The sequence below is a fragment of the Hippocampus zosterae genome, chromosome 15 (assembly GCF_025434085.1).
Source record: "Hippocampus zosterae strain Florida chromosome 15, ASM2543408v3, whole genome shotgun sequence".
Classification (NCBI taxonomy): domain Eukaryota; kingdom Metazoa; phylum Chordata; class Actinopteri; order Syngnathiformes; family Syngnathidae; genus Hippocampus; species Hippocampus zosterae.
The window spans coordinates 341,349-369,267 of NC_067465.1; the positions used below are offsets into that span (position 1 = coordinate 341,349).

Genomic DNA, 27,919 nt, shown 5'->3' on the forward strand with positions numbered 1-27,919 from the left:
TCGATGGCTTAACACTACAGAACTTTACTTGAATTGCATCCAAGTTCATTGTCTCTACACAAGGTCATATGTACAAGGTGTGAAATGAAAACGAGGGTAAAGAACAGGAAACATAAAAAAAAAAAAAAAAAGAAACCACAAACCACAAAGATACAAGAAGTGAGGTATTATAGAGCTAAAGAAGCATTTACAGGTCAGGTCATGTCTGTACTTGTCAATATTAAATGATTGAACAGTTAGAGTGTCCTCTGCATTTAAAAAAAACACATCTTATTTATATATATCACAACATGAGGTAGGAGATCAGTGTCTCGAGTCATGCAAAGAACAAGTGTCATCACATGGTTATTGGCAATGGTCATATTTATACACGGACACTGCAAGTCATGTTTCAGCATTGTGTGGCGGCGTGGGGGAAGCCACCAATATCTCTCGCTCTCTAGATAGACTGTATATGTATAGACAGATAGATAGATCTTTTCTTTTTTTAAAGAAGCATAGAAATGAAAACACAGTGTACCTACTTGTCGCTCACCAAGGCTAGGATGGGACGACAAAAGCATGCCACCGAATAGGAAAAGAACAGGGGGGGTTCCCAAACTCGTCGATTGTCATTCTTGTCGGGAATTCACATTTCCTGTCTTATTTATCATCTTTATTTACACTATGCGGCGACATTGTGTTAAACCCCAACAGAGGATATGTCAATGTCATCGTGGTGGACAAACTTGGTACTGGTGTTAAAAAAAAAATGGAACTGTACAATAGCATACATCTATGTTGTAACACTGCAAAATGTCATCCATCGTTAAAGGGGGGGGCACTTCCCTTTCACTTCAAACAGCAGGCCCCTTGTGTAGAAAACATTGACTTGTTCTGCTCCGTTCCCAACAACACCCCAAAATAAACAACACTAATACGGAATACGAATTCAGCGGCCTCAACGGCGTACGAACGCACAATTACAATGACGGTCTCGGTCTCACGCACACAAACACACACGCTGACCTTGAATGAGGTCTTCATCTCAACCCATCGGGATTTTTCAAAAACTTGCACGGGTTCATGCGCACGAGCCTCGGTGGCTCGTTATTAGTATTCTACGCGTGGGAGACATTTTATTTTCGTGTGTGTGTGGTCATGTGACAAACACGAGAGGCTGCGAAACATGCATATACATATATGCATTTGTTTTAAAAACATGTTAAACCTGGCGGCAGCACCTATGATCTGGCTTGCCATCAATTCTTAAAAACGTCATCGAAATTGTTATGAAAAACATTTGTCATTTTTTGTCTTCAGAAATCTAGTATGGCCTTTTGTGGATTTCATAGAAAAAGTGAGAGGAATGTTTGTTTTTTTCCTTTTTCCTAATCCACTTGGCAAGTCTGCATGTTTTTGCAAAGATCACAAGCAAAAGCCTTTATCCCCCCCCCCCCCGGTCCCGTTCATATAACCTTCAAAACATTATCCACAGAAGAGTTCATATATTAATGGCTAGTTTATGTACAAAGTGAATAGAAATCTTTAGTTTAATATTATGTTAAATAATTTCTCGAAAGTACCCCCCCCCACCCCCAGCAAGGACTTGACTTGCAACGCTCCTTATAATCTGCCTTTGAGATGGCAGATTATCAATTTGCATTTGTTGCTGATGCATAAAAAGTTAGAAAGAGCCCCACCTCTTTTTTTTTTTTTACCTCACGTGCAATCAAAAGCACATTTTTCCGAGTAACGTGACAAAAAGCGGAGCTCCGGTGCTCGTCAAAGTCAACCCTCCATGGGGTGCCGCCCCTCTCCGACTCCCTTTCCCGCCGCCGTTTGTTCAGTCGGGCAGCATAACGGGGCAAGTAACCGCCGTCACCCGCTGTCCCACATTCAGGTCAAATCAAGGGGCGGGGCTGTAAGTTTGCGTTATTATCAAAAAGCTGCCTTCATGTTCGGTGCAGAAAACAAAGAAAGAAACCAAACAAAGCCCTCATTCCTTACCCAGAGGGATTATGAGGGAAGGATAACTCAAGTACCCGGGAACAAAGTAGCACAGTGTTTTGTTTTGTTTTTTGGCGGGCGTGGAAGAATGCCACAGTGGTGCGCAGGGAGGACGGCTTCGCGGAGCTAGGTGGCGATGGCGCTCGTCCTCCGTTTTCCAGGACACAATTTCACTTTGCTCTCGGAGGAGACCAGCGCCAGCTGTGCCGAGGGGATGCGAAACAAGCAGCGCCAATGGTGGTAGCTATCCATTGAAATCACGTGCCAAACAAACCAAAAGCTTTTGAAATATGTTTGCTGAGAGCAGAAGAAGGATGACCAGTAAGAATAATAATAATAATAATAATAATAATAAAAAGGGCAAAACTCTTCTTTGTTAAATGACCAAAGTCCTACAGTGAAAGCGGAAGAGGGCTGCCGTTTACTTTGGGGCCTCCGAGAAGGAGGAGGATGAGGACGGGGAGGAGGAGGCGGGCGAATGGGCGTTGGGGGGCCCGGTGGACGGGGTGAGGGGAGGCGAGGGGCTGCCCCCGGCGGGGACGGCGGCGGCCGACCGGGCCATCTGCCGCTTGAGCTGGGCCACGCTGCGCTCCAGGTCCTCGCGCGCCTCCCGCTCGCGTCTCAGCTCCTCCTGCAGCTCCCGCCGGTCGGCCTCGGCGCGTTCCAGCCTCTGGCGAAGATCCGACAACTGCCAAGAGAGCGCGAGGAGGAGATTTTAGAAACCTCGGGAACAACGCACGACGAGCGCATGACGTTGTTCGCGCCGGAGATCGATGGCATGTGGAGACGGGATGCTAAGCAAAACGTGAGGGCCGGAAGTTGTAAACAGCGGTGCCCAGATGACAAGCTTACCTCAGATAACGGTTTCATTTCAAACAAACCAAAAAAAAATAATAAAGCAACTGGAAGGACCTGGGTTCATAGACTGTATTGTGCACATGCGGACATGACGGCTTATGTGTTGAGCACAAGTGCTTTGCTAACCAAAAGTGGAACACCAACAGAGGCACAAAATGCGTCCGTCAGTGAAGCAAACGATGAGCTTGAAATCCAGCCGGGCAGCGAATCCGAGCAAGATGCTTTGGAGTCAAGTACGAATACGGTGGGCGCGGCGCGGGCGTCATACCTGGGCGGCGTAACGCGCCTCCTGCTGGCGGCCGGCGGCGGGTTCGCAAGCACACGTCTGCCGCCGAAGGCGCTCCAGACGCGTCTCCAGCTCCAGCTGCTCGCGGCGGGCCCGGCCGAGCTGACGCGCCTGCTCGCTGTGCGCCGCCTCCAGCTCGCTGCGCAGCTCCCGCTGCTCGGCGCTCAACTGGCGGAGCCGCGCCGCCTCGCCGCCGCGCAAGGCCTCCAGCTCCTGCGGGGCGAACGGAGCCAAAAGTCAGGAGTGAGGAGGCGCGGGAAGCCGAGCATTTGGCCTCTTTTTTTCCCGATACAAAAGTGATTTCCGACTTGAAGCGAGGAAAAGCCTGCGAACGGGCCGGATTTCTCACCATCTCCAGTTGCAGCTGCTTGTGCAGGGTGGAGTTGAGCTTCTCCTGCTGCCTGCCGTACATCTGCACGATCTCCACCACGATCCTGTCCTTGTCGTCCTCCGGCCCGCCCGACGTCATGTCGGCGGCGCGTCCGGCGTCTGCGTCCGCGGGATGAACGGGAGAAGGAGGAGGGCTGCCGCTCGGGACGCTCGTCTCCATGGAAACCGCCCGGGCTCGGCGTTCCCGCTCGGCGGCGGCGCCTTGGCATTTGGCCTCCTCGGCCGGCGCAGGCGACGCGTGGAGATCTGAGGAAGAGGAGCGGGAGGAAGAAGGAAGTTAGCGAAGGAGGAAAAAAAAAAGAAGGTAGCAAGTGCGGACTGCCGTCTGCAAAAAAAAGATCGGGAATTAGGGGGAGCCTAATGCGATATTCCAGGACTCTTAATAATAAACATGCTTTGTGGGCAAGGTGCTTCTTGAAATGTATCTGGGGAGGCATCAAAAGCCGCATCTTGTCTTGCTTACCTTTTATTCATATAGTGTGTGTGCGTGACAGAAATAAATAGTGTGCATGCTGGACACAAATAGCAGCGAGTCGTTGGGATGGATCAAAAGCAAGTAGGCTAGCAAAGCAGTGGAAGTCACACAGCAAGCGCAAGAAATAGACGGGAGACGTTTCAACGTTCAACCCCCAAAGGCAGTTTCCCTTCCCAAAATGACATTCGGTTCGCGCGTCTATTGTGAGCAGATGTGGGGGGAGTCTAAAAAAGCCATGGCGGAAAAGATGCGGGAAGTCTGTCTTTTTTTTCCTTTTTTTTGGTAGCATCCCCTCTAATCTTTGGAAGATTCAACCTCGACACGGTTGCACTTTGCAATATGAAATTTGGTACGTCTACAATGAGTAGATGTACAAAAAAGTCCAAAGAACCCGAGGAAAAGTTCCATGAGCCCATGCTTGAAAAGTCCCAGGAGGCGGCCATTTTAGCCTTTGCGGCAGTGAAGAAAGTGACGGCGTGGGAGGCGCAGAAGTGCAGAAGAGAAAAGGATGGAAGGAGAAAACCCTCGCTGGGATGGAAAACACATTCCTGTGATGACTATTCATGCAACCCCCCCCCCACACACACACATGTACTCAAAACAGACACTGCAGAAGAAGTGCAGAAAAGGAGGTCACCAGCACCACCCCTTTGCTCATCAATAGTGAGGTACCCCCCCCCCCACCCCCCAAGTCTATAAGTGAAGGTCAGCACACGATGACATGCATGGCTGCAGGCGCGCGTGTGTGCGTGTTTTACTGTTTACAGTGCACACGCGTGCGTCTCTTCCATAAGCACGCCGGTGTCTCCCGCTCACGTGGTAAGAATGTGAACAGCTTGCGCCAGGTCCTCTCCGAGTGCGTATTTATTTACAAACAAGCCGCGCTGCAGCAAGCAAGCAGACTTGTGACCGACATCCGCGATCGCAGCTGTCGGCGCCGCTTGATATTCAATCTCAAACGGCATCCCTTCCTCAAACCGATGACTTCAATAAATGAGACGCTTTCCTTTTCCCGTCTGGGGGGGAAAAAATGAATCCAGTTGACGTTTTGGATTTTCTACTCTTCTTGTAGCCAATGTCAAGCGGCACGGTGGCTTTAAAGAAGGAGAAATGCATGAAGGGCAACTGACCCACGGGGGGCTGCTGGTGCTGCGGCGCTCCTCCGCCGTATTGATGTTTGAGCAGCGCGCCGAGTATCTCGCGGCTCATCTCCGCCTCCGTGCGCAGGGACACGTTGGGAGCCAGCATCTTATCGTATGTGTACAGGTAGTAGCTGGAGAAGACGGAGGAGAAAAAATAAAACAACAAGCAGAGATTAAACACGGATAGGCGCTCGGAGACGGCTTGAATGAATTCCGTTTGTTCATAATTGAGCGACGGCGGTTTTTTGTTAGCCTACTCATCACGGCGAGCAAGCAACGTCACCTTTCATGGTCTTGTAAAACCTTCCGAGTTACGCACTTAGTGGGGACGATATGCAACATACACGCGAGCCGTAATTCATGCTGCGCGCGCCATGAAACTCGCGTCGGCGCCGAATATTGGGCTCGCTCTTATCTTGTATTGACACCCACTCCGCCCAAACAGACCTTGGGCTTATCACAAGCGTCCAGGTGGTACTATCTGCTACTTTGCTTGTGAGGACCCCCCCCCCATTATCATCATCATCAAGAGACCCCCTCCAGACAGAGCTGCACTTGGCACGACGAACTAGGTTAAGCAGAGAAGTACAACAGTGGCGACCCAGGCCTGATTGAAAAAAATGCACACCCAGCCGTCTTTATTCGGCACAAGGAAGGAAAAAAAATGTGTTGGCTTTTTTTTTTTTGGGGGGGGGGGGGGCTTTACAAGGACTCAAAAAATCCCAGAGCATTTCCTATGTTGTAGTACCTCGGGTGGACCAGGGCGGGGTGTCCCGGCTCCTCCTTGATGTCCGGGAAAAGCTGATCGTACGCCGCGCTGGGCGACATCTTAACCTGTGGGACAAACAGACGCGTTTGAAGGCGGCAACGATGATTACGTGCGCGGAAGCGTGCAGACATCACACAGGAAATGGGCTTCACTCTCACAATTGTAATCTAATAGAAGCTGCCAGGAGACAGATGAGGGATCACCTGCTGAACACTAAGTAAGTGTGCCTTTGGGGGGGGGGGAGGACATCATGATGATAAAGAGCTTGGAAGCCCATCTCTGCAGCTGTGTTATTGTGTGCGTGCTTCCTGCCAAGTTGCACCGAGGAGACACGCCATCAGAAAATGAGTGGCTTGCACGCGCTCGGCAGCTGACCCAGAGAGCCGACCCGCATGTACCAGGGGGCGGCAGGAGCAAATGGAGGCGCCTGCAAGGGGGTGTGTGAAAGGTGGGGGTAGCCCGGCGACTGACCTTTCTCGCGGGCTCGGCTTCAGCCGGCTTGCCGCCGGGGGGGCAGAGGTCCGCGGAGGATTTGCGCGCTTGGTTCTCCTGGTCGTCATCTGCCGCGGCCGCCTTCTGGAAGGGAGAAGGGGGCGCGTCAAGGTTGAGCAAGACGCAAATGCACACGTGGAGACAACCGTCCAATGAAAAGCTCTTCTTTTGACATGGGCCAAACTTCAAAACAATCATCAAGACATCAAGACTCATCACGCCGCCGGCCGGGCGACCGCCGCCCGTGACGTCATCAAAGCACGGATGGAAACGATGCTGATGGCAGTGCGGGAAAAAGTAGAAAGACAATATGGATGCAAACACCTTGGAAAATGGAGGAACTAATGACATCCAAGAGATGGAAAACGGAGACGAATGTCGTTGGGGGGGAGCGAGCGCGGCCGGCGAGGAAGCTTTGCATGAATAAAAGAGGAGCAAAGCCGAACGGGCCGCCATTAGGCGCCGGCGTGCGTGTGATTCATTGCTAGGCGGGGCCACAACGCAGCTGGGAGTCTCTCTCAATGTGAGGATGCGCTATACATTAGACACTACACATGCCAGTGTGTGTGCGTGTGTGTGCGCTTGAGCTTTATGATTCACAATGTCAGCTTCTTAGCCCCTGTGGAGTGTGCCCAGTAAATCCAAGCAACATTGCCTGCGCGCAAGTGTGTTTTCAGCAAATCCAGGGCAGGCTCAGCAAGGGGCTTGATGGAGCCGCTGCTCAAGGCTGCAGCCTCTCGTACAAGTCAAAGAAAGTCAAATGACGGCTCACGGATGACTCATCAGCTAGTTACATCAACAACCGTTCAAAAGTCGCTTGCATCTGGATGCACCAGTCTTGTTGTCAAAATGATACGCCAGTCGGGATAATTGGCAACCGGTGGGAATGCCAGTCATAGTCGGCCGCGTCGCGCTGTTCTGAAAGATCTGATCCTAGCATTCTGTGCTCATTGTTGTCAGATGTTAATGGAAAAAAAACACACCTACACAATCATATATTGGTGATGTGTGCGTTGTCAGGGGCAGGAGCGGATTTACAAAGATGCACTTGAATGAGTGTGTGTTTGCACATGCAGAAGCCTGGAGGCAAGAGCACAACCAGGTGTGTGTGTGTGGGTGTGCGTGCGTGCGCAGAGCGAGGGGGCTCGTCTGTTTATGTTGGCTCCCGATTGGCTGGATTCTTTTTTTCTTCCCTACTGCAGCAACAGAGAGGATGGGAGGGGGAGGGCGGGAGAGACTCGGGGGCCCGGAGACTGACGGAAAGTGACGCTGAAGCCACTGCAGTGGTGCCTGGTAGAGGCGGATGGGGGTACGTGCATGTGTGGGAGGCGAGAGCTGACAAATTAAAAAAAAAAAAAACAAGACAGGGCACCCTCATTACAACGCGCGGTGTGCTGATCAGACAGCTCACTAAGGTGCACGCCTGCGTGCGTGCGCGTGCCGTCTTTAGGAGTAAACGTCACATGACATGCGAAGGACGGCGAGGCCCGTCTTCGAAGGACCGTTTGAAGGTTAACGCCCGCCGTTGACTGGCTGGTCCAGCTTTACTGCTCAACTCATTAAAAACATCTTCTTTGGCCTTCTGTATTTTTTTGTTGTTGTTTGGGGGGGGGGCTGAAAAGCCGTCATGCGCGTGACGGGTAAGCAGTTGGTGAAGGCCAGTGGTGACGGTCAGGATTGGTGTTTGACGTTTCTATGAAAGGCGACTGGTGGGAATGAATCGCTTGCATGACTTGCCCGCAACTAAAAATGAGACGCGGCATTCTGCGTCCGGAAACGTATTTTGAGGCCGATTTGAAAACAATTGCTTTGTTTTTTTTTTCCTTCTCGCAAAGCCGCTTTTTGAAGCACTTCCTTTTTCTTCTGAAGATTGCACATGATGATGTTGATGGAATCAGCAATGGTAAACGATATCATCGCCCATTAGCATTCAAATCGGGGCGGTTGGGACGCACGCCGGCTTGATGTTGCGGAAACAGAAATAGACTTGCCGGGGTCCGTGAATGACATTGGAATATAAACTCCGAGACCCCCCCCTTGCGGATGATGTAGTCAACCCTGGATGTGATGTGGGCAATTGGAGACCACCTGGCACTCGCCATCCGTGTATGTAAATGTGGGATTATTTTGACGTGTACATCGTTTGGGGACGGAAATGAGCTATGTGCGGAAAACGGAGTGAAACCGATAAAAAAAGCGAATCTTGAACATTGTACTGCCACCGCAACGTCAATACAGTGCACTCCGCTTAATAGAACACCATTGGGCCGAAGTGCTTCTGTTCTACTAAGCGGGGTTTCTATTAACCGGAGACACTTTATTAGGTACACCTTCAGACACGTCGACGACCAAGTTATGCACGCAGAAAAACCCCTGCTGACGAGTTAGAAGAGATATTTCGACTGTGGACGTCCATATCTTTAATCAAACAACAAAACAACAACTTTAATCAACTTCAGTCAAACATCTCAAATCACGAGAAAAAATTCGTTACTTTTGTCTGGAAACAGGAGTCCGTAATTTTGCGGTTGACTTCCCTCTCAATGCGCTGGATAAGAGGGAGATAAGAGAGTCCTGGAAACCGCGGGCGTACCTTCTGTGAATCCGGCAATGCATCGTATCGTCTGAGTATGTCCTTCTTATCCGCAGGTGATAGCCCTCGTCTCTTGAATGAAGTTGAAGCCATTGTGACGTGCGTGTGCCTATGTGTGGAGTGAGCGTGCTACCTGTTACTGTATACGGCTAGAACTACCGCGTTTTCTCGCGATAGTGGTACAGTATCGCGATAGCTCCACTTCTCGCGATAGCTACACTTCGAAAACCACTAGTTTACAATGTTCATTGCTTACGGCCTGTTCTACTAAGCGGAGTATATTTATAGGAAATTGCATTAGGCAAATCGGTTCCAGAGCCTTTTGCTCTATTAAGCGGATTACTCTATTAACCGGTGTTCTATTAAGCGGAGTGCACTGTACTTTGTTCCGCTGGTGCGCGGACGAATACGGACATGACCCAAACGGTTTTGTTTGTCGGCGTGTCGGTAGACGTCCCATCCTTGCATATGGATACACGCCGGAGAGATATTCACGTGCATGAACGCTCTTGGCCATGTTTTCATTAACAAACATCATGTTGTGCTAATCTGCCATAAAGTAGCACCTCTCTTACGTGGGCTGCTAACAACATCCACGCAAGCCCCCCTCGCGCTCACACACACACACACACACGCATGTCTCCAGGCCTTTGAGAGGCCAAAGCCGGCCTTGTGACATTGCGGATTAGCATTGCGCACACTCTCTCGGCTGAACTCTGCCCCGTGTGTCCTAATGACCGGGGGTCTGGCCGCCCGCTGCCGCAGTGGCACGCTCACACGCGCTGCGGCAGCTCAATGAAACGTAGCGCCTTAGACAGACGGGGCCACGTGAACGTTCCCGCTGACGCATTTCCGCAGCCTGCGCATATTCCCCAGACCGTCGCTAGTGCACACGTGACGCTTCCGCGGCGGATGACTTTATTGGAGCGGAAAGATGTTTGCGTAGCGCGCGGGCCGTTAAATACTACAAGCGCTACAAGTACGACAGCCATCAACACGGCCGACCCCGCAGTCCAACTCGGTGGTCAACAAATCACATCGCGCCATCCGGGACCTGCGGCGCCACGCGGCTAAGCCAGTCAAATAGTAGAAATATCATTTGCCCTTTATGAACCGAGTAAGCGGACAACCCCGGCTATCGCGACGCAACACGGCCGCTCAAATGTTTAACGACTTCCCGTTTGTCGTGTCTTTGGCGACGTCCGATGCGGGCAAGCGGTGCGCTTTTCACGCGACGCGCACGCAAGCGGACTGCCACGCAGACAAACAAACAAGTTCCGAGGTCAAGCTCCTAGTCCCTCACGTGCGGTTATAAATACCCGGGCGGTCTTTCCGCTGAATGCATAATGTGCGGACGCAACGCATATACACCGTGTAGACATAACGGACGCACAGAGAGCCGTCAAGTGGAAGTGGAAAGGAAGTACGCGCGCGTCAAGGACGGCGCTCCGTCGGTCAATTCTAAATCGTGCCCGCAATCCACCAAGCAACCGCACGTTATAATGCGGGAACTTAAACAATGATTAAGTGGCCATTTAGATTTGGATGGCCTTGATTTGCGCGTGCTGAAACGCTAAGCTGCCGCTCATAAATATCTTATCTCAGTAACAATAAAAAGAGAGCGCAGGCCTTCGCTTTGAACTTTCATCTGGCATCAAGCACGCACGTGACGTACACCTCAGGTCGTTGACCTACGAAGGTCTCTCGGTGACGGTCGAATGGCCGCGTCGCGCCAATTGCCGACTTCCCGCGGAAGGATAATGCCGTCTTTGCGATATCGCAATCGTACAAGTGCCTCCACGTTGTCGTGGTTTTGTTTGGATATCAAATAACGAGCCGTTATGGTTAAAAAGGAGTTTTGGGTCGGCGCGTCGCTGAACGCGGCTCGTTCGGCGCTACAGCCCGCACTCCGCTTCCTCGTGAGAGTATACAAGCACCTGAGGCTGAGGACAAAATGGTGATCGTGTTGCTTTTAATTGAGTTACGTAAGAGGCGAACCTAAATCGCCCCCCCCCCCAAAAAAAAGAAAAAAATCTGAGGACACATTCGTCATCAGCCCCTTGAAGCCGCCTCGCAGTCCGAGTCTCTCCGGGGCATGTCTGGCGTTTCCCAATCGATCGGGCGAGCGGCAGGCACCCCAATAAATTGACATGGTGATGATGTTCTTTCTTGTTCAATCCAAATGAGAGACTGCACATAGCCCCCTTTTTTCCAGGGAGGGACCAAAAACTGGCTTGGAAGGCTGAATTCTCATCAGCGAAAGGACTCATGTTATCACAATGTGACCCATTTCCTGCGGCATTTCAAGCATGTGATCTTTGGATTTTTCTTTTTTTTTGGTGGGTCTACTCATGATGAGCAAACCCCGGAACATTTTACGATGCACGGCCAAACCGGCTCGGGGGCAGAATTTTTCAAAGATTCATGACTAATGAGCGCATTTCATATGACTCAGTGCAAGTCGCAGCAAGACTGGCGCACCCACAGCGTCTCTCCCTCCCGGCCCTCGGGGCCCATTCGTGAGCTCGGCATTCACCAGGAGGTCAGCGCCGCAGACGTTTCTTTTTTTGTCACACAGAGGAAGTCAAACTTCTATTTGGGTGCGCTTTTTGCCGGAAGAGCGGCCCGCAGAGACGCGGTCACGCCCCGTCTGCTTCCACCACATCCTGCCGCGTCAGACGCCGAGCTGTCGAAATACACGCTTCCTGTCTGAGCCGCTCGACGGCATCACGCACGGAAGACGCTCCCCCCCCCCCCCCCCCCAACCGATCTACAAGTTGCGTTGATACATCCTGTGAACGGAAAAAAACGGAAAGTTGAAGCTGGAAGGATTTTCAAACATCTGAAATGTCTTTTATCCCTGAGCGCTGTTGCTTAATAACATCAATTAATAAATAAAAATAAATGGGCAACATCAACAACAAGATGTCTTGCGTATTTAAAGATTGAATTCAAGATTTCAATAGAACAAAATATCTTCTTTTTGTCGGCAAAAGACTCCGCCCACCCAATATTCCACAACACCCGATAAGAAGGCCGGCTATCGGCCAGATCTACACGCTCGCACGCTTACGCTCGCTGTAGCCATTTCGCAGGCCCGCGGTGTTGCCGGCGAGCTTGCGGAAAAAAAAGCAAAGTCATGTGACGTTGGAGAAATGATAAACATCAGCCGGAGGAAATGAAGCGTCTGTGAACGCTACCTTCCTATCCGGAAGCTCCGCTGCTGAATAGCTAGCAGAGGTGTCGAAAATGGTGACACTGTGTGAAATGTAGTGACAGTAAACCACAAAGCGCTGCTATCATGTCGCCGATTTTGCTTGTGAGCGTAACGTGACATACTGAGCGCAGGGTGTGAGCTCTCTTGTTTGAAGCGATGAAAACTGTCAAGCCACAAATGACTGCTCTACAATCGATGGATTCCTTGCGCTAATTTCTATCAATTTGAGTAGTCCGCTACCAACGCGCTCGCATGTTTCTCGTTTACAAACGGATATCCGGTTGTATGGGTTTAGAGTTCCCAAGCGTTGAGCCGGTCTGACACATAAACATCTCATCTGTCTGCTTTGCACGTGGCGGCCCCCCCCCCCCCTCCCGACAGCCACACAAGAGGTCTTAATCCAATAAGCCATTTAGCCACGGACCCACAGCGGCATTTTGTTTCAACAGCCAAATCAATGAGAGCCCATGGGCAAAGCTCACGGTAAAGTGAGGCACTTTTTTTGGGGGGGGGGGGCTTCATTAGCATATCAGTGGGATGTTTTTAAAAAAAATTGGCCAATATATCTTTCTGTTGTACCCGCAAATTGGGATGATGTCATGTTGAAGGGAGCAAAGAAGAAGAAATGCGGCGTGTTTCACGTGAGGGGGAAAATACAAACGGGAAGCAAATTGACAGCAGACAGGTGAGACCCAAGTCGTGCGACTCCATGTCTGGAAACCTCCTGGAACTACCCTCCCCCGACAAACACGCACACAGATAAGGAGTGTTTCATCCCCGCCCGATTGATTTGGCTACAGGCCCGCTGGCATGTTTTTGCGCCGCATGGACGCGCTGTCTAGACCGGGGGAGGGAAATTCAAAAAACTAATGAAAGTTAACAGCGGCCTTGAACCAAAATGGCTGTCTGGGGGCTCAATATTAAAAGCATTCTGAGGGATGCTACCAAATGCTAATATTCATTCAAATGACGCTAAACGGTCGCTTCAAACCAAAACGGTAGATTTGCTGTTTTGTAACGACCCCGAAATGGCCGATTCAAGTGGATGCTTCAAAACAAAATGGCCGACTTCCTATGTCTTTTCGCTGGAGGCTTCTTGAATGTCGGCCTACTCATCGCAGACATCAGATAAGAAAAGCTTTACAGCATTTTACAGCAGCCAAATTAGGAAAGGGAGAAAGTAGTCGACAAAAATAAAAATAAGCATCTTAAAAACGGGTGAGTGGGGGGTGAGCCCAGGTTTCCATACTGACCAAACGAGTGCTGAATTAAAATAAAAAAAACAGTGCAGGGGAAAAAGCCTCGACATTAAACTCACAAAAGCCATCGAATTTGAATTGTTGCATCAAAGATTTGATCGGTTTGGTGTTGCTTTTGGAGGAAATGATGGTCAATGAGCCACACGTACACGTGGCTCCCGCCAGCCATCTTTACAAGGCGACCTTGTGCAGCCTCGCTGCAACATGTGGCTGAAAGTGCCTTCGTCAGAAATGGAACGCTGCGCAATGTCTTGCTACGCGGCGCTTCACTGCGGCACTTTGCTTTTTATTTTCCGTGATCCTTCACATAAAAAAGAAAAAAAGACTTGGCTCGATCAATTTTTTCTCCCTTTCTCACAGTTAAGGGAGTCATAATGACGTTAGCTGATGAATTGCCCGAGAATACACTTTGCTGGATGAACACACACGCACGCACGCGCACACGCCGAGTAGGTGGCGCTATGAAGGTTAGATTGTGAAATGACGCGGACAAAAGAAGCAAATTCAGACAAACAACCATTCACGCTCATCCGAGAAATGAAATCACAACGTTTTTCTTGCAATGGCGAACTTGTAAAGAATGACATTGTTTTTCTTTTCTTGTGTTGCAACTATATTCGAATGTAATTGTGATTTTGGGGGGGGAGGAGGAGGGGAGTAAGATTACAACTGTATGCTTGCAAAATGGTTCCTTTTTTTCCCTTTCAAGTCTTGCAGAGAGAATGTGAAGAAGGAAGGCGCTGAAAGAAAGCCGCCGCTCGGCTCCTTCTAAACGGACAAACGGGAAGCGTACGGTCACGTCTCACTTTGCAGCTGCGCCATGATCCGGCTTGGCCGTGGCTACGAATGATGCCGTTAACAACAACAATTAAAATCCTCATCACGATGACGACGTGTTTGAGCGTCTAGACCGCAGCGTGCACCGGGCGGTCACGTTTGTCATTCCTGCGAGTGACCCCCGCCCCGCTGAAAAAAAAAAAACAACAACAACAACAAAATCGATTTTTGCTCATTTTAATCATAGCGCGGCTCACTGGGGTGAATTGCGACAAGTAGGTCACGCTTTGTTTTCCGTCCGCCGCTTAGTTAGTTTTGGGTTTGATTGGACATTTGAACTAATTTTATGAACTTCGTTTGTAACGGATCATTAAGACGCGTCTCAAGGAATCGATTGTGGATTAATGACTTCTTGGAGCAACCGCGTGGCCGCGACAACATCCGCCGAGAGTGTCGATTGAACCGTTTGAGAACGCTCGCGGATTCATCGATGAACGTTAAATGAAAAGAAACGATCGTCCGCAGCCGAGCGCGCTGGGCTCGTTTATGGAGACGAGCTGTCGGGGGGGCTCACCTGCGCGCGACACAAAAACACACAGACGCACGTCACGCGACATCGGTCAAGAGGAGGATGACGCGGTCGGAAAGACGGGCGCGCGGAATGAGGCCGGCGGGCTCTCGTCTTGTCCGTGACCGTACTCGTCATCTGGGCCAATGTGGACGCGAGAGTCTGGAGACTCTCACTGCCAGAGGACACTTGTGAACTCAGAGAATAGAAGCAAAAAAAAAAAACTCAGAGAGGATGAAACAAGAGCGAGCCTGAAGAGAAAGCGAATGAGCGAGAGCGACGTTGCTAAGCAGAAGGCGAGCCAGCGCAGCTCTGCTTTCATGACATAAAATGGAGACGCTGCCCAATCCCCTTTTGCGTTTGGACTTGCAATCAATACCAGTGGCCACAGAAAGGCCCAAATGTCCCATTTGCTCGTTCTTTCTTAGCAATACTTTGTACAGATTTTTTTTATCAGATCATTTCTATTGAACTCATTTCAAGTGTAAAAGAAATATCAAGCGTTCCGAGGTCCCTTGAGATTTAATTGGCTCCTTGATCACGTTGGTAACTCACAAGCCCCGTTTCTCAAATGACCTCGCCCCCCATTAGAATCAACGGGGATCACAAACCACATGTTTCGTAATGAGAAAAATGCCCCTGCAAAAACATACACGGTAATGACATACTGCGTATGTGTGCGTACGTATATCCATAGATGTCGACAATTCCGTTTTGGCCCCCCCGTCCGTAGCGCCCGCCCGTCCACCCTCGGACATACAATGTAGAGTGCGCCACCTTAGCTTCCCGAGCAATGTTTTTCCGTGATGTTAGTGGTTGGCGTCATGTAATACCGTTTGTTACATTATGTTTTGGGGGGAGCGGGGAGGGGGCGAGGCAAAATAAATGCATTACAAAGACTGAAAGAAAGTGACAGAGAGCGAGGGAGAGGGCGAGCGAGAATGTGTGCAGGCTCTCATCCATATTACATGCAATGCTCGTTTGAAGCCTCCACTGCTTTTCTCTCTCTCTACATGGCCAGCTTGGCTGTACTAACCCCCAGCCCCCCCACCCCCACCCCAGACCACCCAGCACCCCTCAGGACAGGCCTGTCTCTGTCACACTAGCACGCACAGATCCACTGCCGCAATTCCAACTCATTCTCCTTCTAAAAAGAGCTCAAGGACCAACTACAATCACTTCTTGCGTGCTCATTTCAGTTTGCAGAATAAGAAAAGTCCAAAGGCACAATCGAGAGGGAGGGGGGGGGGGTTGCCGTCCTTCTGGATCTCGCAGCCCGAATTAAATCGCAAAATGAAGAGATGTTGTCCTATTATGACGCAGAAGGATCAAGTGGTGGAAATTGTTCTTCTATTACAAGAAGCAAAATGGATTCTTTGCACAGAGGCTCTAATTTCATGGCCATCGTGTTGGACCATTACGAGAAACAAGTTTGAATATTAGGAAAATAAGGTCAGGACATTGGAGGAAATGGAACAAAGCGCCAAGAATGTGAGTGGGGAAAGAGTTGAAGGAAGACACAAGTCCAAATATTACAGGGGAAAGAAGGAAGTAGTTGGATATTGCAAATCGGATCAGGAAAAGAAAAAGCATAAAATGAGATATGAGGCCTCATTTTATGAGAGTATCGTGGAAATAACTCACAATAACAAAGCTGTCATTTGACCGCAAAATAGATGATCGGGAAGGAAAAAGGACATTTTATGGCAATGGACACATTTGTCGAAAATGATCCAAGTGGATCTTTCCAAGAAAGGCCTCCGTTCCAAAGAGAAACTCCCGTTTCGCTGCCAGTCTCGTCACTTCCTCTGCGCACGTTGAGGCTTGTTGACTCGAAATGATTGAGGAAATGATTTGCAAAGGTGTCCCGGGGCCGCTTGTAAACAGCAACCTCTTAAAACACCGATTGCAAAAGTCCGTGCGTCCGCCTGTCTGAGTCACTCGGCGAAATGTCATCCGGGCCCCGAGTCATCCGAGTCGACGCACCTGGACGCAAGATCAAAGGCGCACGCCAGCGGGATAATGAGCAATCTTTGGCCACTTGTCTCGTCCGTGACCAGTGGAAGACGAGACCGCAATGTGACGGGAAGCGAGTGCTCTTGTTCCTGTCATTTTTTTGGGGGGAGGTCTGAAATGGTGCATCGCTGCGGGGTGTGTCTACACAGCTGCTTATCTTTCTCTCTCTCTGTGTGTGTGTGTGTCCTTAATGAGGGATGTTATCACGCTGAGGTCAGCGTCTAGCCTCGTTGTCCTTTTCGCCGCCGATGACGAAGCAGCCGGGACGGGGGATGTGAATCATCCCAACGGATTTGACGGCCGTGACAAAATGGAAAACGTCTGACATTGGCGAGCGCGCTTATCGCGGCGGGCTGCTTAAAATGGCCGCCGTCAGTCTTTCATGCTCTGTAGAGCAGAGAAATGTTTTGGCTAGCAAGGACGCCGTGTTCACATGTACGCGGCAGTGCTAAAAAAGAAGGTTGCGGCGTGTGAGAAAAGCGCTTGGCTTTGGCTATTCCGATAGCCGCGACGACTTCAAAGATCTACAAGGGCACTACTTCAGGGCTGGCGGCGAGGAGCGATGGCAGCGGCGCAAAGTCAAGCGCCGTCTTCATCGCCACAATGTTACGTCTACCGACGCACAGAAAAGCGAAAACGGTTGTCGCAATCCAGCGCGTAGCCGGCTTTTGTGTCCAAGCCACAGTGCGGTGACGAATGGATTGTCATTTTGCTGGATCTCTGCGTAAAAGGCGCTCGGGTGTCTCCCGGAAGGCTCGCCGCGTATACGCCGCCGGTACTCCCGCCCGCGGCGAGACGCCGCTCGGGGGAGTCATCCGTCTCGGGCGGCGCGCGCACGTCAACAAAAGTCTTTTAGCTTCATTGCCCCGCGGGCTCCATGCGAGCTCATCTCCACTCGTCCTGTAAATAGAGTCGCGTTTCCCCGTGGATCCCCTGCACCTCTTTCCATCGCGGATGCCAGAAACAGACCGTCCTCAAAAGTGCTTCGCCCCCGCGTGCCATCGTTTCACCTTCACATAAGCAGGCGCTTTGCAGTGTTTCAAAGTAAGCAGTCGGTCACACCCTTGGTGAGAGATAAGGATTTACAGGCAGCGTGAGGGGAGTGCTGCCGGCCGGGTGTTCATGGAGCAAAGGTGAAAACCAGAAGGAAGCAAGACAACGCAAAACAGATGAGAGCAACAAGTGGAGTCATGGGGATTCCCATCACAAGTCTCCCTTGATTGGGGCTTGTTTGCCGCACGCATCAATTAGGAGCGCGGCGGTCCAACGGGACTGGCCTTTGATAGCCGGCGCTCATCTCCCCCGTCCGCGGGGATCAAATATTAGAGGGGGACTCGTAAGTGGCCGTATGATGCGTCTCCACGTGTGCGCGCCTATGGAAAAGTGGCGTCTATGATCTCTGGCGTTTCCGTCTTCATTAATCGGCGCTCCTGTCGGGCAGGGGAGGGGGGGGCGGGGGAAGCGGGCCCGGAGGACTCTTTCAAATGCAAACGCTTGTGTTGCGATTAAAAAGGCAACCTGCGTTTGCGTCTCCCAGAGAGACAGCGCTTCACTTCCTTGTCAACAAATGGATTCATTAGCGCCAAAACAAACCGGACAAGAATGTGTTTCCGGCTTTTTGTTTGTCGCTGGCTTCCTCAAAGTCTTCTCTGAACTCTTTGCCAATCAGGCGTATCCGTTTTCTCAAAAGAAAAAGAAGAAAAAGCGACATTTTCTCCTCATCTCGCGACTTCTTTCGGCATCGCATGGAGGCCTCATCGTGATGTGAATTTGGCCTTCTTCCAAGCGGGCGGTGGAGCCCTTGCACTGCCGCCATCGCCGGCTGCCTTTGACCTGATGGCGACATACCATAAACATCCCCCCCCTCCCCCCACCTGGCAGGGGCCCCCTTTTACAAGAGCAAGCAAACACAGGCTGGGCTTGTTGTGCCTGGCTCTGCATGCAGACGGGAGCTTCTAAGAAGCGGCTGTGTATTCAGCATAAATGGACAATTGTTCTTTGGAAAATGACATGAACTATGTACGCGCCTATCCTGGGGAGGGGGGCCAAAGGGGCCGTTCCGGGGCGGGCGAGCGCTTCGGCCGGGGTCTCGGGGAGGTGAATTTTCAAGCGAGGGAAGGCGAGCCGAGGCCGGGCCGTTTTGAGCGCAAGTTCCGGCCGACGCCGCGGGCCGTCCGGGGAGCGGCAATCGGGAGGTGGCGGCGAGGTGAACTCCATCGCGTGGCGAGTCTCGACACGTCGCGCTTACGCAAACGTCGTCCCTTTCCTCTTTGGTCTTGCGCCGCCATTCATCCAGACTGATCGATAGCCACGGGGTTTTCCACTCGCCCGCCTCGCGGAGACACACAAGCGCCCCCCTCCGATTACGTAACAGTCGACGAGCGGCTCCTTTTGATGCTTATTTTGTGACGGTCGGCCGGTTGGAGTCTGCGGGGGGATTACAGCGGAAAAGTGTCCGGCGCTATTGACTTGTTGATGTAGTCATTGATCATCTCCGAAAATTATACTTATCACTGTCCAAATAATAGTAATAATAATCAAGAAGTAAATAAGTCCTCCATAATATTATGGGAATCTCTTTCCCATCCTTCCAATTCAATTTTTCCCCCTGATGATCTCTATAATTACTGAATGATAAATAGTTCCCAGATTACGCATGATGTTTCTGAGCATTATTGACCACAGAACACACAAACACTGAATAAGTTGAAAATATCGAGAAAAATATCTGGAGCATCATTACAGGTAAGACACCACTGAAAAGCCCCCCCCCCCCCCCCCCCAACCTTGCCACACGTCATACATGTTCTTTTTGCAGCTGCTCTCTTGTGAACCACCTAAGGGAGATAGATCTCTCGACAAACTCCAGAAGTCATCCGCCCTCATGTTGCAGTTGCATGGACCTCGCTAACATTCTTCCGCTGCTTTGATGTGCCAATGGCAATGCTCGCACAGCTCCTCACTTACGCCGCCGAGGTTCTCGGGACCACTGGCTTTGGCGGCTGCACAAGTAATGCATTTTAATGCGGGGTGGGGTGGAAGTCAAAAGGGCGTAAATAGAGCTGGACGTGAGCATGGAACCAGAGAAGGATCGGCGAAGGAAGAAAATGCCTGCTTAGCACGTCTACGATCCGTTTAGATGACGGGCGGGAGAGCGGCCCGCCCGCCGACGGACGGCGGATGGCCGCCGAGCGCGGCTACGTCAACGCGGTCGTGAAGTCGCCGGCTTCCAAAGAGCAAATACGCACATGCAGCTGTCTACCATCTGTGCCGCAGACACTCGGTCAGGGGCGGGGGCCGGCGCGTTCGGGCCAGACAAGATGGGGGCTGTTCCGTCTGTCTGACACTTGCGAGCGAGCCTCACGCGCACACGTAATCCCCTCGCCGCGGTTATGTCGGCTAGGCCCGCTGAAAAGATCGGGTCGCGGCGTCTGACTCTGTTCAACAAAAACAAGGCCAACGTGACACAAAAGTCAAGAGTTTGCCACACGGGGGGGCGTACGATGGTCTGCGCTAAATTGTGGCGCCGTTATGCTACAAAGTGTTTCGGGCCACAATGAAAAGGAGCAGATCAAAACATGGAAATCAATCAATTCCAGGTATTAGGACAGGAAAAAATCTATGGAACCCTTTCATGCGCCGTGTAACCTGATAAGATGATAAACTGATGTGACCGCTGTCCCTCCCACGAGCAGTGTTGTTTGTAGAGCAATTGGGGGGGGGGCGACTGTATTTATTTTTTTCAGACCAAACACCCCGAACAGGATATGGGACTGGTCGCTGGCAAAGAAAGTTCCAGAAAGCTGCCCCTTTGTTCGAGTCGCTACCGCCTGTAAAAAGCCGCGGCGTGTGAATGTGGGCCAAAGGGAAAAGGGTTAGAGCAACGCGCCAAAGCCCCCAAATAAGCCAGCGCCAAAACGCACATGTTACTATAAGCCGCCTCGCTTCCACCAACATCCACCGGGATGTGGAAACTGTGAGTCACCGCCACGGAGGCGGCTGAGGGAGTCTGGAGCATGTTGGGCTTGAGGGACACGTCTGTCTGCCTCACTTCCTGTCCAGGCAAACGCGCACTTTCATCACACGCGCCAAACAGCAGCCAGTCACTCGCAAATGCCGCATCCGTTCTTTGAAGCGCGACAGACATCCTTTTTCCATAAAAAAAAGAAAAAAAATTCCTCCCCAGGAATCTGGCTCTGATCAAGAGCTGCTCAACATGGCGATTTCCAGCTCACGTGTAGACCCGGGTGCCGCAATTTACTCACTGACACTCAGAATTGAACAAGTTACGAGTAGTCCAAGTTTGAGAATACGTCATAGAGTGAGGGGGGACAAATGAATGCTGTATTAAGGGGGGGTTGGGGGGGGAAATCTTGCGATGGTAAAGTTAATAAAGTCCGATTTGTATACTGTCTCAACATCTTTTGAAAATGTGAAAATTGTTCTGTTAGCCGAGCGACTTAGCCAGCTAGCTCCCTCGGTAGCTAGTCTATCGTTTTCATTTGACCGTTTGTCCACAGGTCAACGGTTTGTTTCATGACCGCACGATATCATTAATCGAAGAACGGCGCGCTTTTGGATTTACGCCGGTCGGGCGAGGGGCCGGACCAACAACGGTAGGGGGGGGTGTCGTGATAACTCCACATTTTTAGCAATTTTGAATGTGTGACTTTTAAAAGCCCCAGCGGAATGAATCGCTCATCTTTCAACGCAGAGCAACGGGTGCGTTGAAATCTAAGAGCAAGTGAGGCCGGCCTTCATTTTGAAACGCGCGCATCCGTCCGGGACGTTAAACGGCCAGCATTGCATTCAGCGGCGGTCTTTGGTTCCGGCCTTGCGGTTTACGGGGTTCGTGTATTGACCTTTTGTTCAATGCCATTCCCAAGTGACCCCCGGCTGACCCGAGGGGGGACAAATGATGCACTTCCCCTTCGGCTGCGGCCAGCTGGCCTCACCTCGCCTGTCTGATGAGGGCGGCCACCTGTCCCTGATCCCTCGCGCACAAACAAACACGCAGTAGGTCAACGCTGGTTTAAGAAAACACAGCGGGCGCGATGTCGTCTAATGCGGTTGATCGTTACGTGACAACGCGGACGTGTCTGAGTCAACGACAAAGAAATAAAATGTCATCATATAGAAACTTCTTGGGAAATGACACGTGGGCACTTTTTCTCTTTTGCGTGATCAAATGGGCATTCAATGAAAATCTCTCTTTGGAGGACTATGCGAGTGTACCGGCGAAGATGACGAAACACTGGAACGCGTTCCCGAAAAAGACATCTGGTCTCAAATGCCGATCCTCAGTGGATATGAAAACCCAACCTTCTGAGGTTACGTTTTGATGAAAGATTGCCTCCCCCCCGGAAAAGTGCATTTTTCTCAAAGTCATCCAGCCTGGCCGACGAGCACGCAACACGACAAGGGCTCCGGTGTCGTCGGACGCGGCAAGTACAAGGGCGCGGAGCCCAACGGGACCCATTTTTTGCCTCCCTTTGGAGCACGACGACGACGACAAGTCACGCCGGACGTGGGAGGGAGGCGGTTGACTCACCCTCTTGAGCCGGTAGTGGAACTTGCCCTTGACCTGGTCCAGCAGCCGCTCGAGCTCGGCCTCCTCGGGCGAGCCGCGGTACTTCCTGGCCAGCTGCAGGTAGCGGGGCCACTTGGCCGAGTCGAACCCCCAGTGGCAGGTCCTCTTGTCGGGCGACTTGTGCGAATGCATGACAAACTCCTGCGGCGAGAAGAGCAGGTGGCACTCCACGCACTGGACGCAGGGCGCCTGGGGCCGCGCGTACAACTGCGGCAGGAACAGGCCCCGGCACTTGCCCAGGCAGCGGTGCTCCACCCGGAAGCCGGCCCGGCTGTCTTTGGGCGGGCCCCGGCCCGAGGGCTCGGCGCCGGGGCGCAGCAGCGCGTTGCACAGCCGCTGCGCGTCCGTCAGCGTGATGAGGCCGCAGGACGGCGCGTTGAAGGGCAGGATGCCCAGCACCTTGAGGATGTGCAGCTGCTCGCCGTCGCAGCGCGAGCAGTACACGTAGAGCTCGTCGCACACCGTGTTGATCTGCTGCAGCGAGAAGTCGCGCAGCACCGAGTTGAGCACCTGCGGCAGGCACAGCCGCTTCTCGCCGCCCACCACGAAGCAGGAGATGGACTCGCCCTCCAGCAGCGAGTGGGTGAGCTCCGTGGAACTGTCGCAGGGCACCAGCAGAGGGCCTCCTCCCGGGACGGGCGGGGAGGGCGGCGGGGGCGTGCCGGCGCGCGAAGGCTCCGGCCCGCCGCGCGCCGAGAAGGCGGCCGGCCCCCCGAGGGAGCTCTGGCTGCTCAGCGTGAACTGGGCCAGCGTGTGTTTGAGCCCCGGGCTCAGGTCCAGCGCTTTGCCGTGCGACTCGCCGTCCGTGTCGGCGTCGCGGCCGTCAAGCTGCGGCTGCTGCTGCTGCTGCGGCTCGTCCGCGTGCTCCCGCTTCACCTTGGCCGCCTTATGGAAGGACTCCAAGCCGCGGCGCTTGAGCTTGATCTCGGCCATGACTCGCTTCTTGATGGGCGCGTCCTCCAGACGCTCGCGGCACAGGCGCTTCGTGCCGCCTTTGAAGGAGCTCAGGCCTTTGAAGGGGCTCTTCAAGCTGGTCTGGGTGCTGGCCATGTCTGGGCGCCCTCTTATTGTTCTGCTATCTTCCGGTTCGGCTTTTTTTTGGGGGGTGGGGGGGCTTTTTTTAAATGATGCTGATGCTCGAGTCGATTGGGATAAGCATGATGGAGAATTTTCGATGTTCCGAGATGCTTCCTGGTGATTCAAAAAGAGTACGAGAAAAAAAAGGTTAACATAGAAAAATAAAAAATACTGTATATATGTATCTCAACAGTCAAAAAAAAAAATCAACATTCCAAAAATAGCAACCTTTGGAGGAGCATGATGTCTTTGGACCACAGTAACTACTGTCAATATTTAGTCACGGGAGTCAAAAGTAGACCCAATTTGTACTTTGTAAGAAGTCCGAGAACTTTTTGAGGTAGATCGGATTGCCTTTTTTTTTTTTTTAAAGTCACACGGAATTGCCTTTTTCCCCTCAGAAAATTGCAGCATTGATGAGGTCAATGGCTGTTTGCGTGCACCACTGAGCCAAATGGCCATTAACATAGTTCACACAAACATCTCTTGGGGCACTTGTAATTGAACCCAGGGTGGGATGTTTGTGTGTGGTGGTGAGGGGGGCGGGGGGGAAATTTGCATCGGGTATGTCACTTTTTCTCCCCGGCGAGCGAGCAAGTGAGAATCCTGAATCCAGCGAACCAGATACGAGCGCCGCCACTGCCAAGATATAAGTTCACGCCGGCCGCAATGCTCCAAACATGTGCACGTTGCAAGTGAAAATGCGTCTCCATTAAATGTTAAGAAAAAAAAAAACATACTTCTTACTGTGCTTTTTACCCCATGCTGGCTCCATCGAGCGCATGAATGACACTCCGTGAAAGTCTTAACAGAACCCCTCCAGCCCCTCCCTCACAGCTTGGCATACAACAGCCCGTTTTAAAGGAGGATTTACCATGCGGAAGACGCTAAACGGCACTTGCAGTATCTATCTGAGTCATGTCGGCTTGACGACACAATAGTCAGAATTTTACTAGGCGCAGAATTTAAAGTACACCTTTCTTGAAGATTCAATTGAAATGAATTGCACTTCAAAGTTCAATAACTGGGCTGCTTCCTCTACTGTGTCTGGTTTTAAATGCGCTTGTAAACTTTTGAAGGCTTCACTTAATTCTTGCCATCAGTTGATATTGTCATTCACGCTAATATATTTGATGAAATGACATGTTTTACATCCATTTTATTTTCTGGTGATTTATTTGAGTGAGTCTTCTGCGTACCACTAGAGGGAGCCCTAGTCGGCGAGTCTCTGCGGCATAGCGTACTCGAACACATCTGCTTCGTTCTAACGGGTCGTACTTGCTCAAGAAACGGTGGCTGTTCAGGAGAAATTATCACTGCTACTTATTAGATCCTGACTATATGGGGCCAGTGCCGGTTCTGACAGGGCCACCGCATTTTGGTAAAGAGTTGGAATTTGGGGGTTCGAGGGAATAAAATGGTGTTTCTTTGAGAAAAAAAAGTTGTCTTTTTAGAGAGACTAAAGTTGTATTATTCAGAGTTTTTCTCCATTAGCGTTTCAGTCGACTCTGACGTAGTCACTCCACAATGTTGCGTCCAACCAGGTCAATGGTTGGACAGAGAGCTACGCCACTCGTTTTGTTTTGTTTTTTGCTTTGGGTCTTTTCGCACCAATTAAGCCTTTCAGGTGTCTCCGACACTTGGACGCACAGAAAATTGTGGTGTGACCACATTTCCAGTCAGGTGACTTATTAGCTCGATTCAGTCTCCCTCGGATCTTACGTTGTAACGGTGTCTTTCGTTCTAGCGATGCCGATACAAGGTCACTCACAGTACTGTGTGCACCCATGTCATTTCAGACCCTTTCACTGCCTTTCTGTCCTTTATTTGCGTGGCAAATTGCAACACAATGCTCATATTTGACAATATTTATGATTTTAACATTCTTATTACTTAATTTTAATGCCACAGATCAAGAGAATGTGTCCTTTAAAATCATATTCAGTGTGTTTTCGGTTCTCCGTTGATACATTGAGTGTGAAATTGAAATGGAAACGCCAGTGCTGTCAGACCAATGGGCATGTGCATGCCTCGGCACATTTTTCACGGAGCATTCCCCTCGACTGGCGCACTGCTTCTGCGCAAAAGCCCGACCTTGATTCCGCAGCCTGGTTGATGTTTGCGGGCGTTTTCATGTCATAAAGCACCGCGAACACATGTCAACACGAGCTTCGCGGCGGGGTAATGAGTTTTGTTCCACGGGAGAGGCGGTAGGTGGCGGTGAGGGCCAAGTATCCCGTAAACGGCAGCGTTTTGGGGATCATCCAATAGCGACCAACCCAAGTCCGAGGAACCGCTCTTAGCTGCTGCAAGGACGCCGCATAGAAAAGCTCCTTCTCCAGTCTTCCCCCCCTCCCTCCTCCCGCCTCGACTGCGCTGGTATGCAGACAGCGCCGATAATGACATTCACTGTCTGCACTGCCCAGTCTCGACCGGGGAGAGCCACCGCGACCACTACCACCACCGCTGCTACTACTACAGCCAACGCGGTGCGGTGCGGTGCGGTGCAGTCCGGGCTTCACTCTGAGCGGGGTGCCCCCACAAATGTGTCACTGCGGTCTACTCCGCGATACGTTCAACTACAAAAATATATATTTCATCCTAATCCTCATTTGAATTCATGTCAGGCTTGCGTTCGACACGCGAGGGACGGTTGCTAAAAGTAACCGAAAAAAGGATCAAAACGAAACCGGAGGCTAATTTATGCGGTGAAAATGCTAGTTAGCTAGCCATGTACAACACTCGGCTCAGCCTAAAAAAAACCACAGCAAAAGTGGGTTCGAACAAGACGGCTACGCGGTAGTTAGGGCGGCGGAAGGCGGGGGACTCAAGAAGCACCGCGCCGTCTCGCCAATTCGGCCGACCGCGAGTACGACAACCAACACCGTGGTGTGTTCTCCGAAGCTCCAGCGGAGAACGGCCGATTCGCTCACCTCCCCCAGACGGAGAGCGAGCGACACGGCGGGCAACGCCGAGCAAGCTTCAGCCGACCTCCTATCCCACCGACTCTTTCCCGTTCGTAGTCAAACAAATCACTGCGACACTCACTCCGACAAGTATATTGTTCGACAAACGGGAATACAACAAAAACATGCATTAAAAATGACTGAAGCACTTGCCTCCGTCTGCTTGGACCTCACTCGCCGGGGGTCTTCTCCGTACTGGAAAAGCCTGGCGGCGGCGGCGGAGCGTCAACAAGATGAGGCTACACCACCACTACAGCCCTGTGACGTCACGCCACATCGAGGACGAGAGGCGGAGACGTCATCACGTCTACAGGAAACGATGCGGGGGTGTCTCTCTCTCGCGCACTCTGTGGAGGTGCGTGTGTGCGCGCGCGTGCGTGTGTGTGTGTGCGTCTCTGTCTGTCTGTCTGTCTGTCTGTCTGCCTGCCTGCCTGCCTGCCATTTCCTCCTGACGGCACTTAGGAGACAGGCTTAAGACCGGCGGGACTACAGTATTTAAAGGGGAAACGTTGTTCGCCAATCGGTTTTCTGTAGTGTCATTTTGGTTACAATGTGCATTTGGGAGCAGCCCCTGAAACACTTTCGACAATTCAACCTCTAAAGATAGTTTCGTTTAGCAAGATGAAACTTGGTTGACTTGTCTATGAGGCATCCTCACAAAAAACGTGTCGTGAAACCTTGGCTGAAATGACAGGCCGTCTGCAATTTTGGTTGACTCAACCATTTTAGGGGGGGGGTTAGTGTAAATATACGTTTGGAAAAACATCGAATTCAGTTTCCCTTCGCACCTAAAGATTTAATAGCATGGGCATGCCTGAAAAGACATTGATAGACTGCCATTTTGGTTTGAAGTGGTCCTTTTAAGCATCGGTTTGGTTCCAATTTGCATTTATGATAACCGTTGTGACAGCCGCAGCTGTTGGGAAAGCGCTACCTAAATAAAGATACATTGTATTGTATTTGCTAGCTCCCCTTGGAAAATTTGGGAAACTCGCCTTCGCAAGTCGGTTTTATCTAATCACACGAGATTCGATAGCAATGTCTATGACGAGTACACCCGGCTAAAAGTTTCAAGTGAGCGCGTTGGCTACAATCTATCATTTTAGTTGAGTACACTGTGACTGATGGCACACGGAGAGAAGGCACCCTCTCAAACAAGCCCGTGGGCTGTTTTGCAGCAGCTGCTGTGATGCGACGGCAAGGTCAGCGGTTGTATTATGAGAGCAGATATGAGTAACCCCAACCCCCCCTCCTGACAACATTTCTCGTGGGGGTAGGCATTGATTTTGCTACAAGTGCTGCGCGGGGACTCAATTCATCTGTTACGTGCGCGCATGTGACGGTTCATTAGAAAAGAAAATGAGTGAGGGGCGAAGCCAAGACGCAGAGAAGCCCCGCCTTTGGCTGCTGCTCTGTCTTAACCGTTATCCGACTGGGTAGCGATCAGTGGAAACC

At 51.3% G+C, this 27,919-nt stretch overlaps 1 protein-coding gene across 2 annotated transcripts; it reads right to left on the reverse strand.

Moving 5' to 3' along the window:
* skila (SKI-like proto-oncogene a) lies at positions 1 to 26,842 on the reverse strand. Of its 2 annotated transcripts, XM_052088037.1 has the most exons (8): positions 26,614 to 26,842; positions 22,383 to 23,608; positions 6,381 to 6,485; positions 5,889 to 5,974; positions 5,129 to 5,271; positions 3,483 to 3,769; positions 3,116 to 3,346; positions 1 to 2,677 (listed from the first exon to the last, which is right to left on the reverse strand). In XM_052088037.1, exons 2-8 carry the CDS (start codon positions 23,469 to 23,471, stop codon positions 2,411 to 2,413), a joined length of 2,208 nt encoding a protein of 735 aa, XP_051943997.1. In that variant the 5' UTR covers positions 23,472 to 23,608; positions 26,614 to 26,842; the 3' UTR covers positions 1 to 2,410. The 2 variants fall into 2 exon arrangements, with proteins under 2 accessions (XP_051943997.1, XP_051943998.1); XM_052088038.1 differs by lacking the exon at positions 26,614 to 26,842 and having other exon boundaries at positions 22,383 to 23,612.
* Positions 26,843 to 27,919: the final 1,077 nt, after the last annotated feature.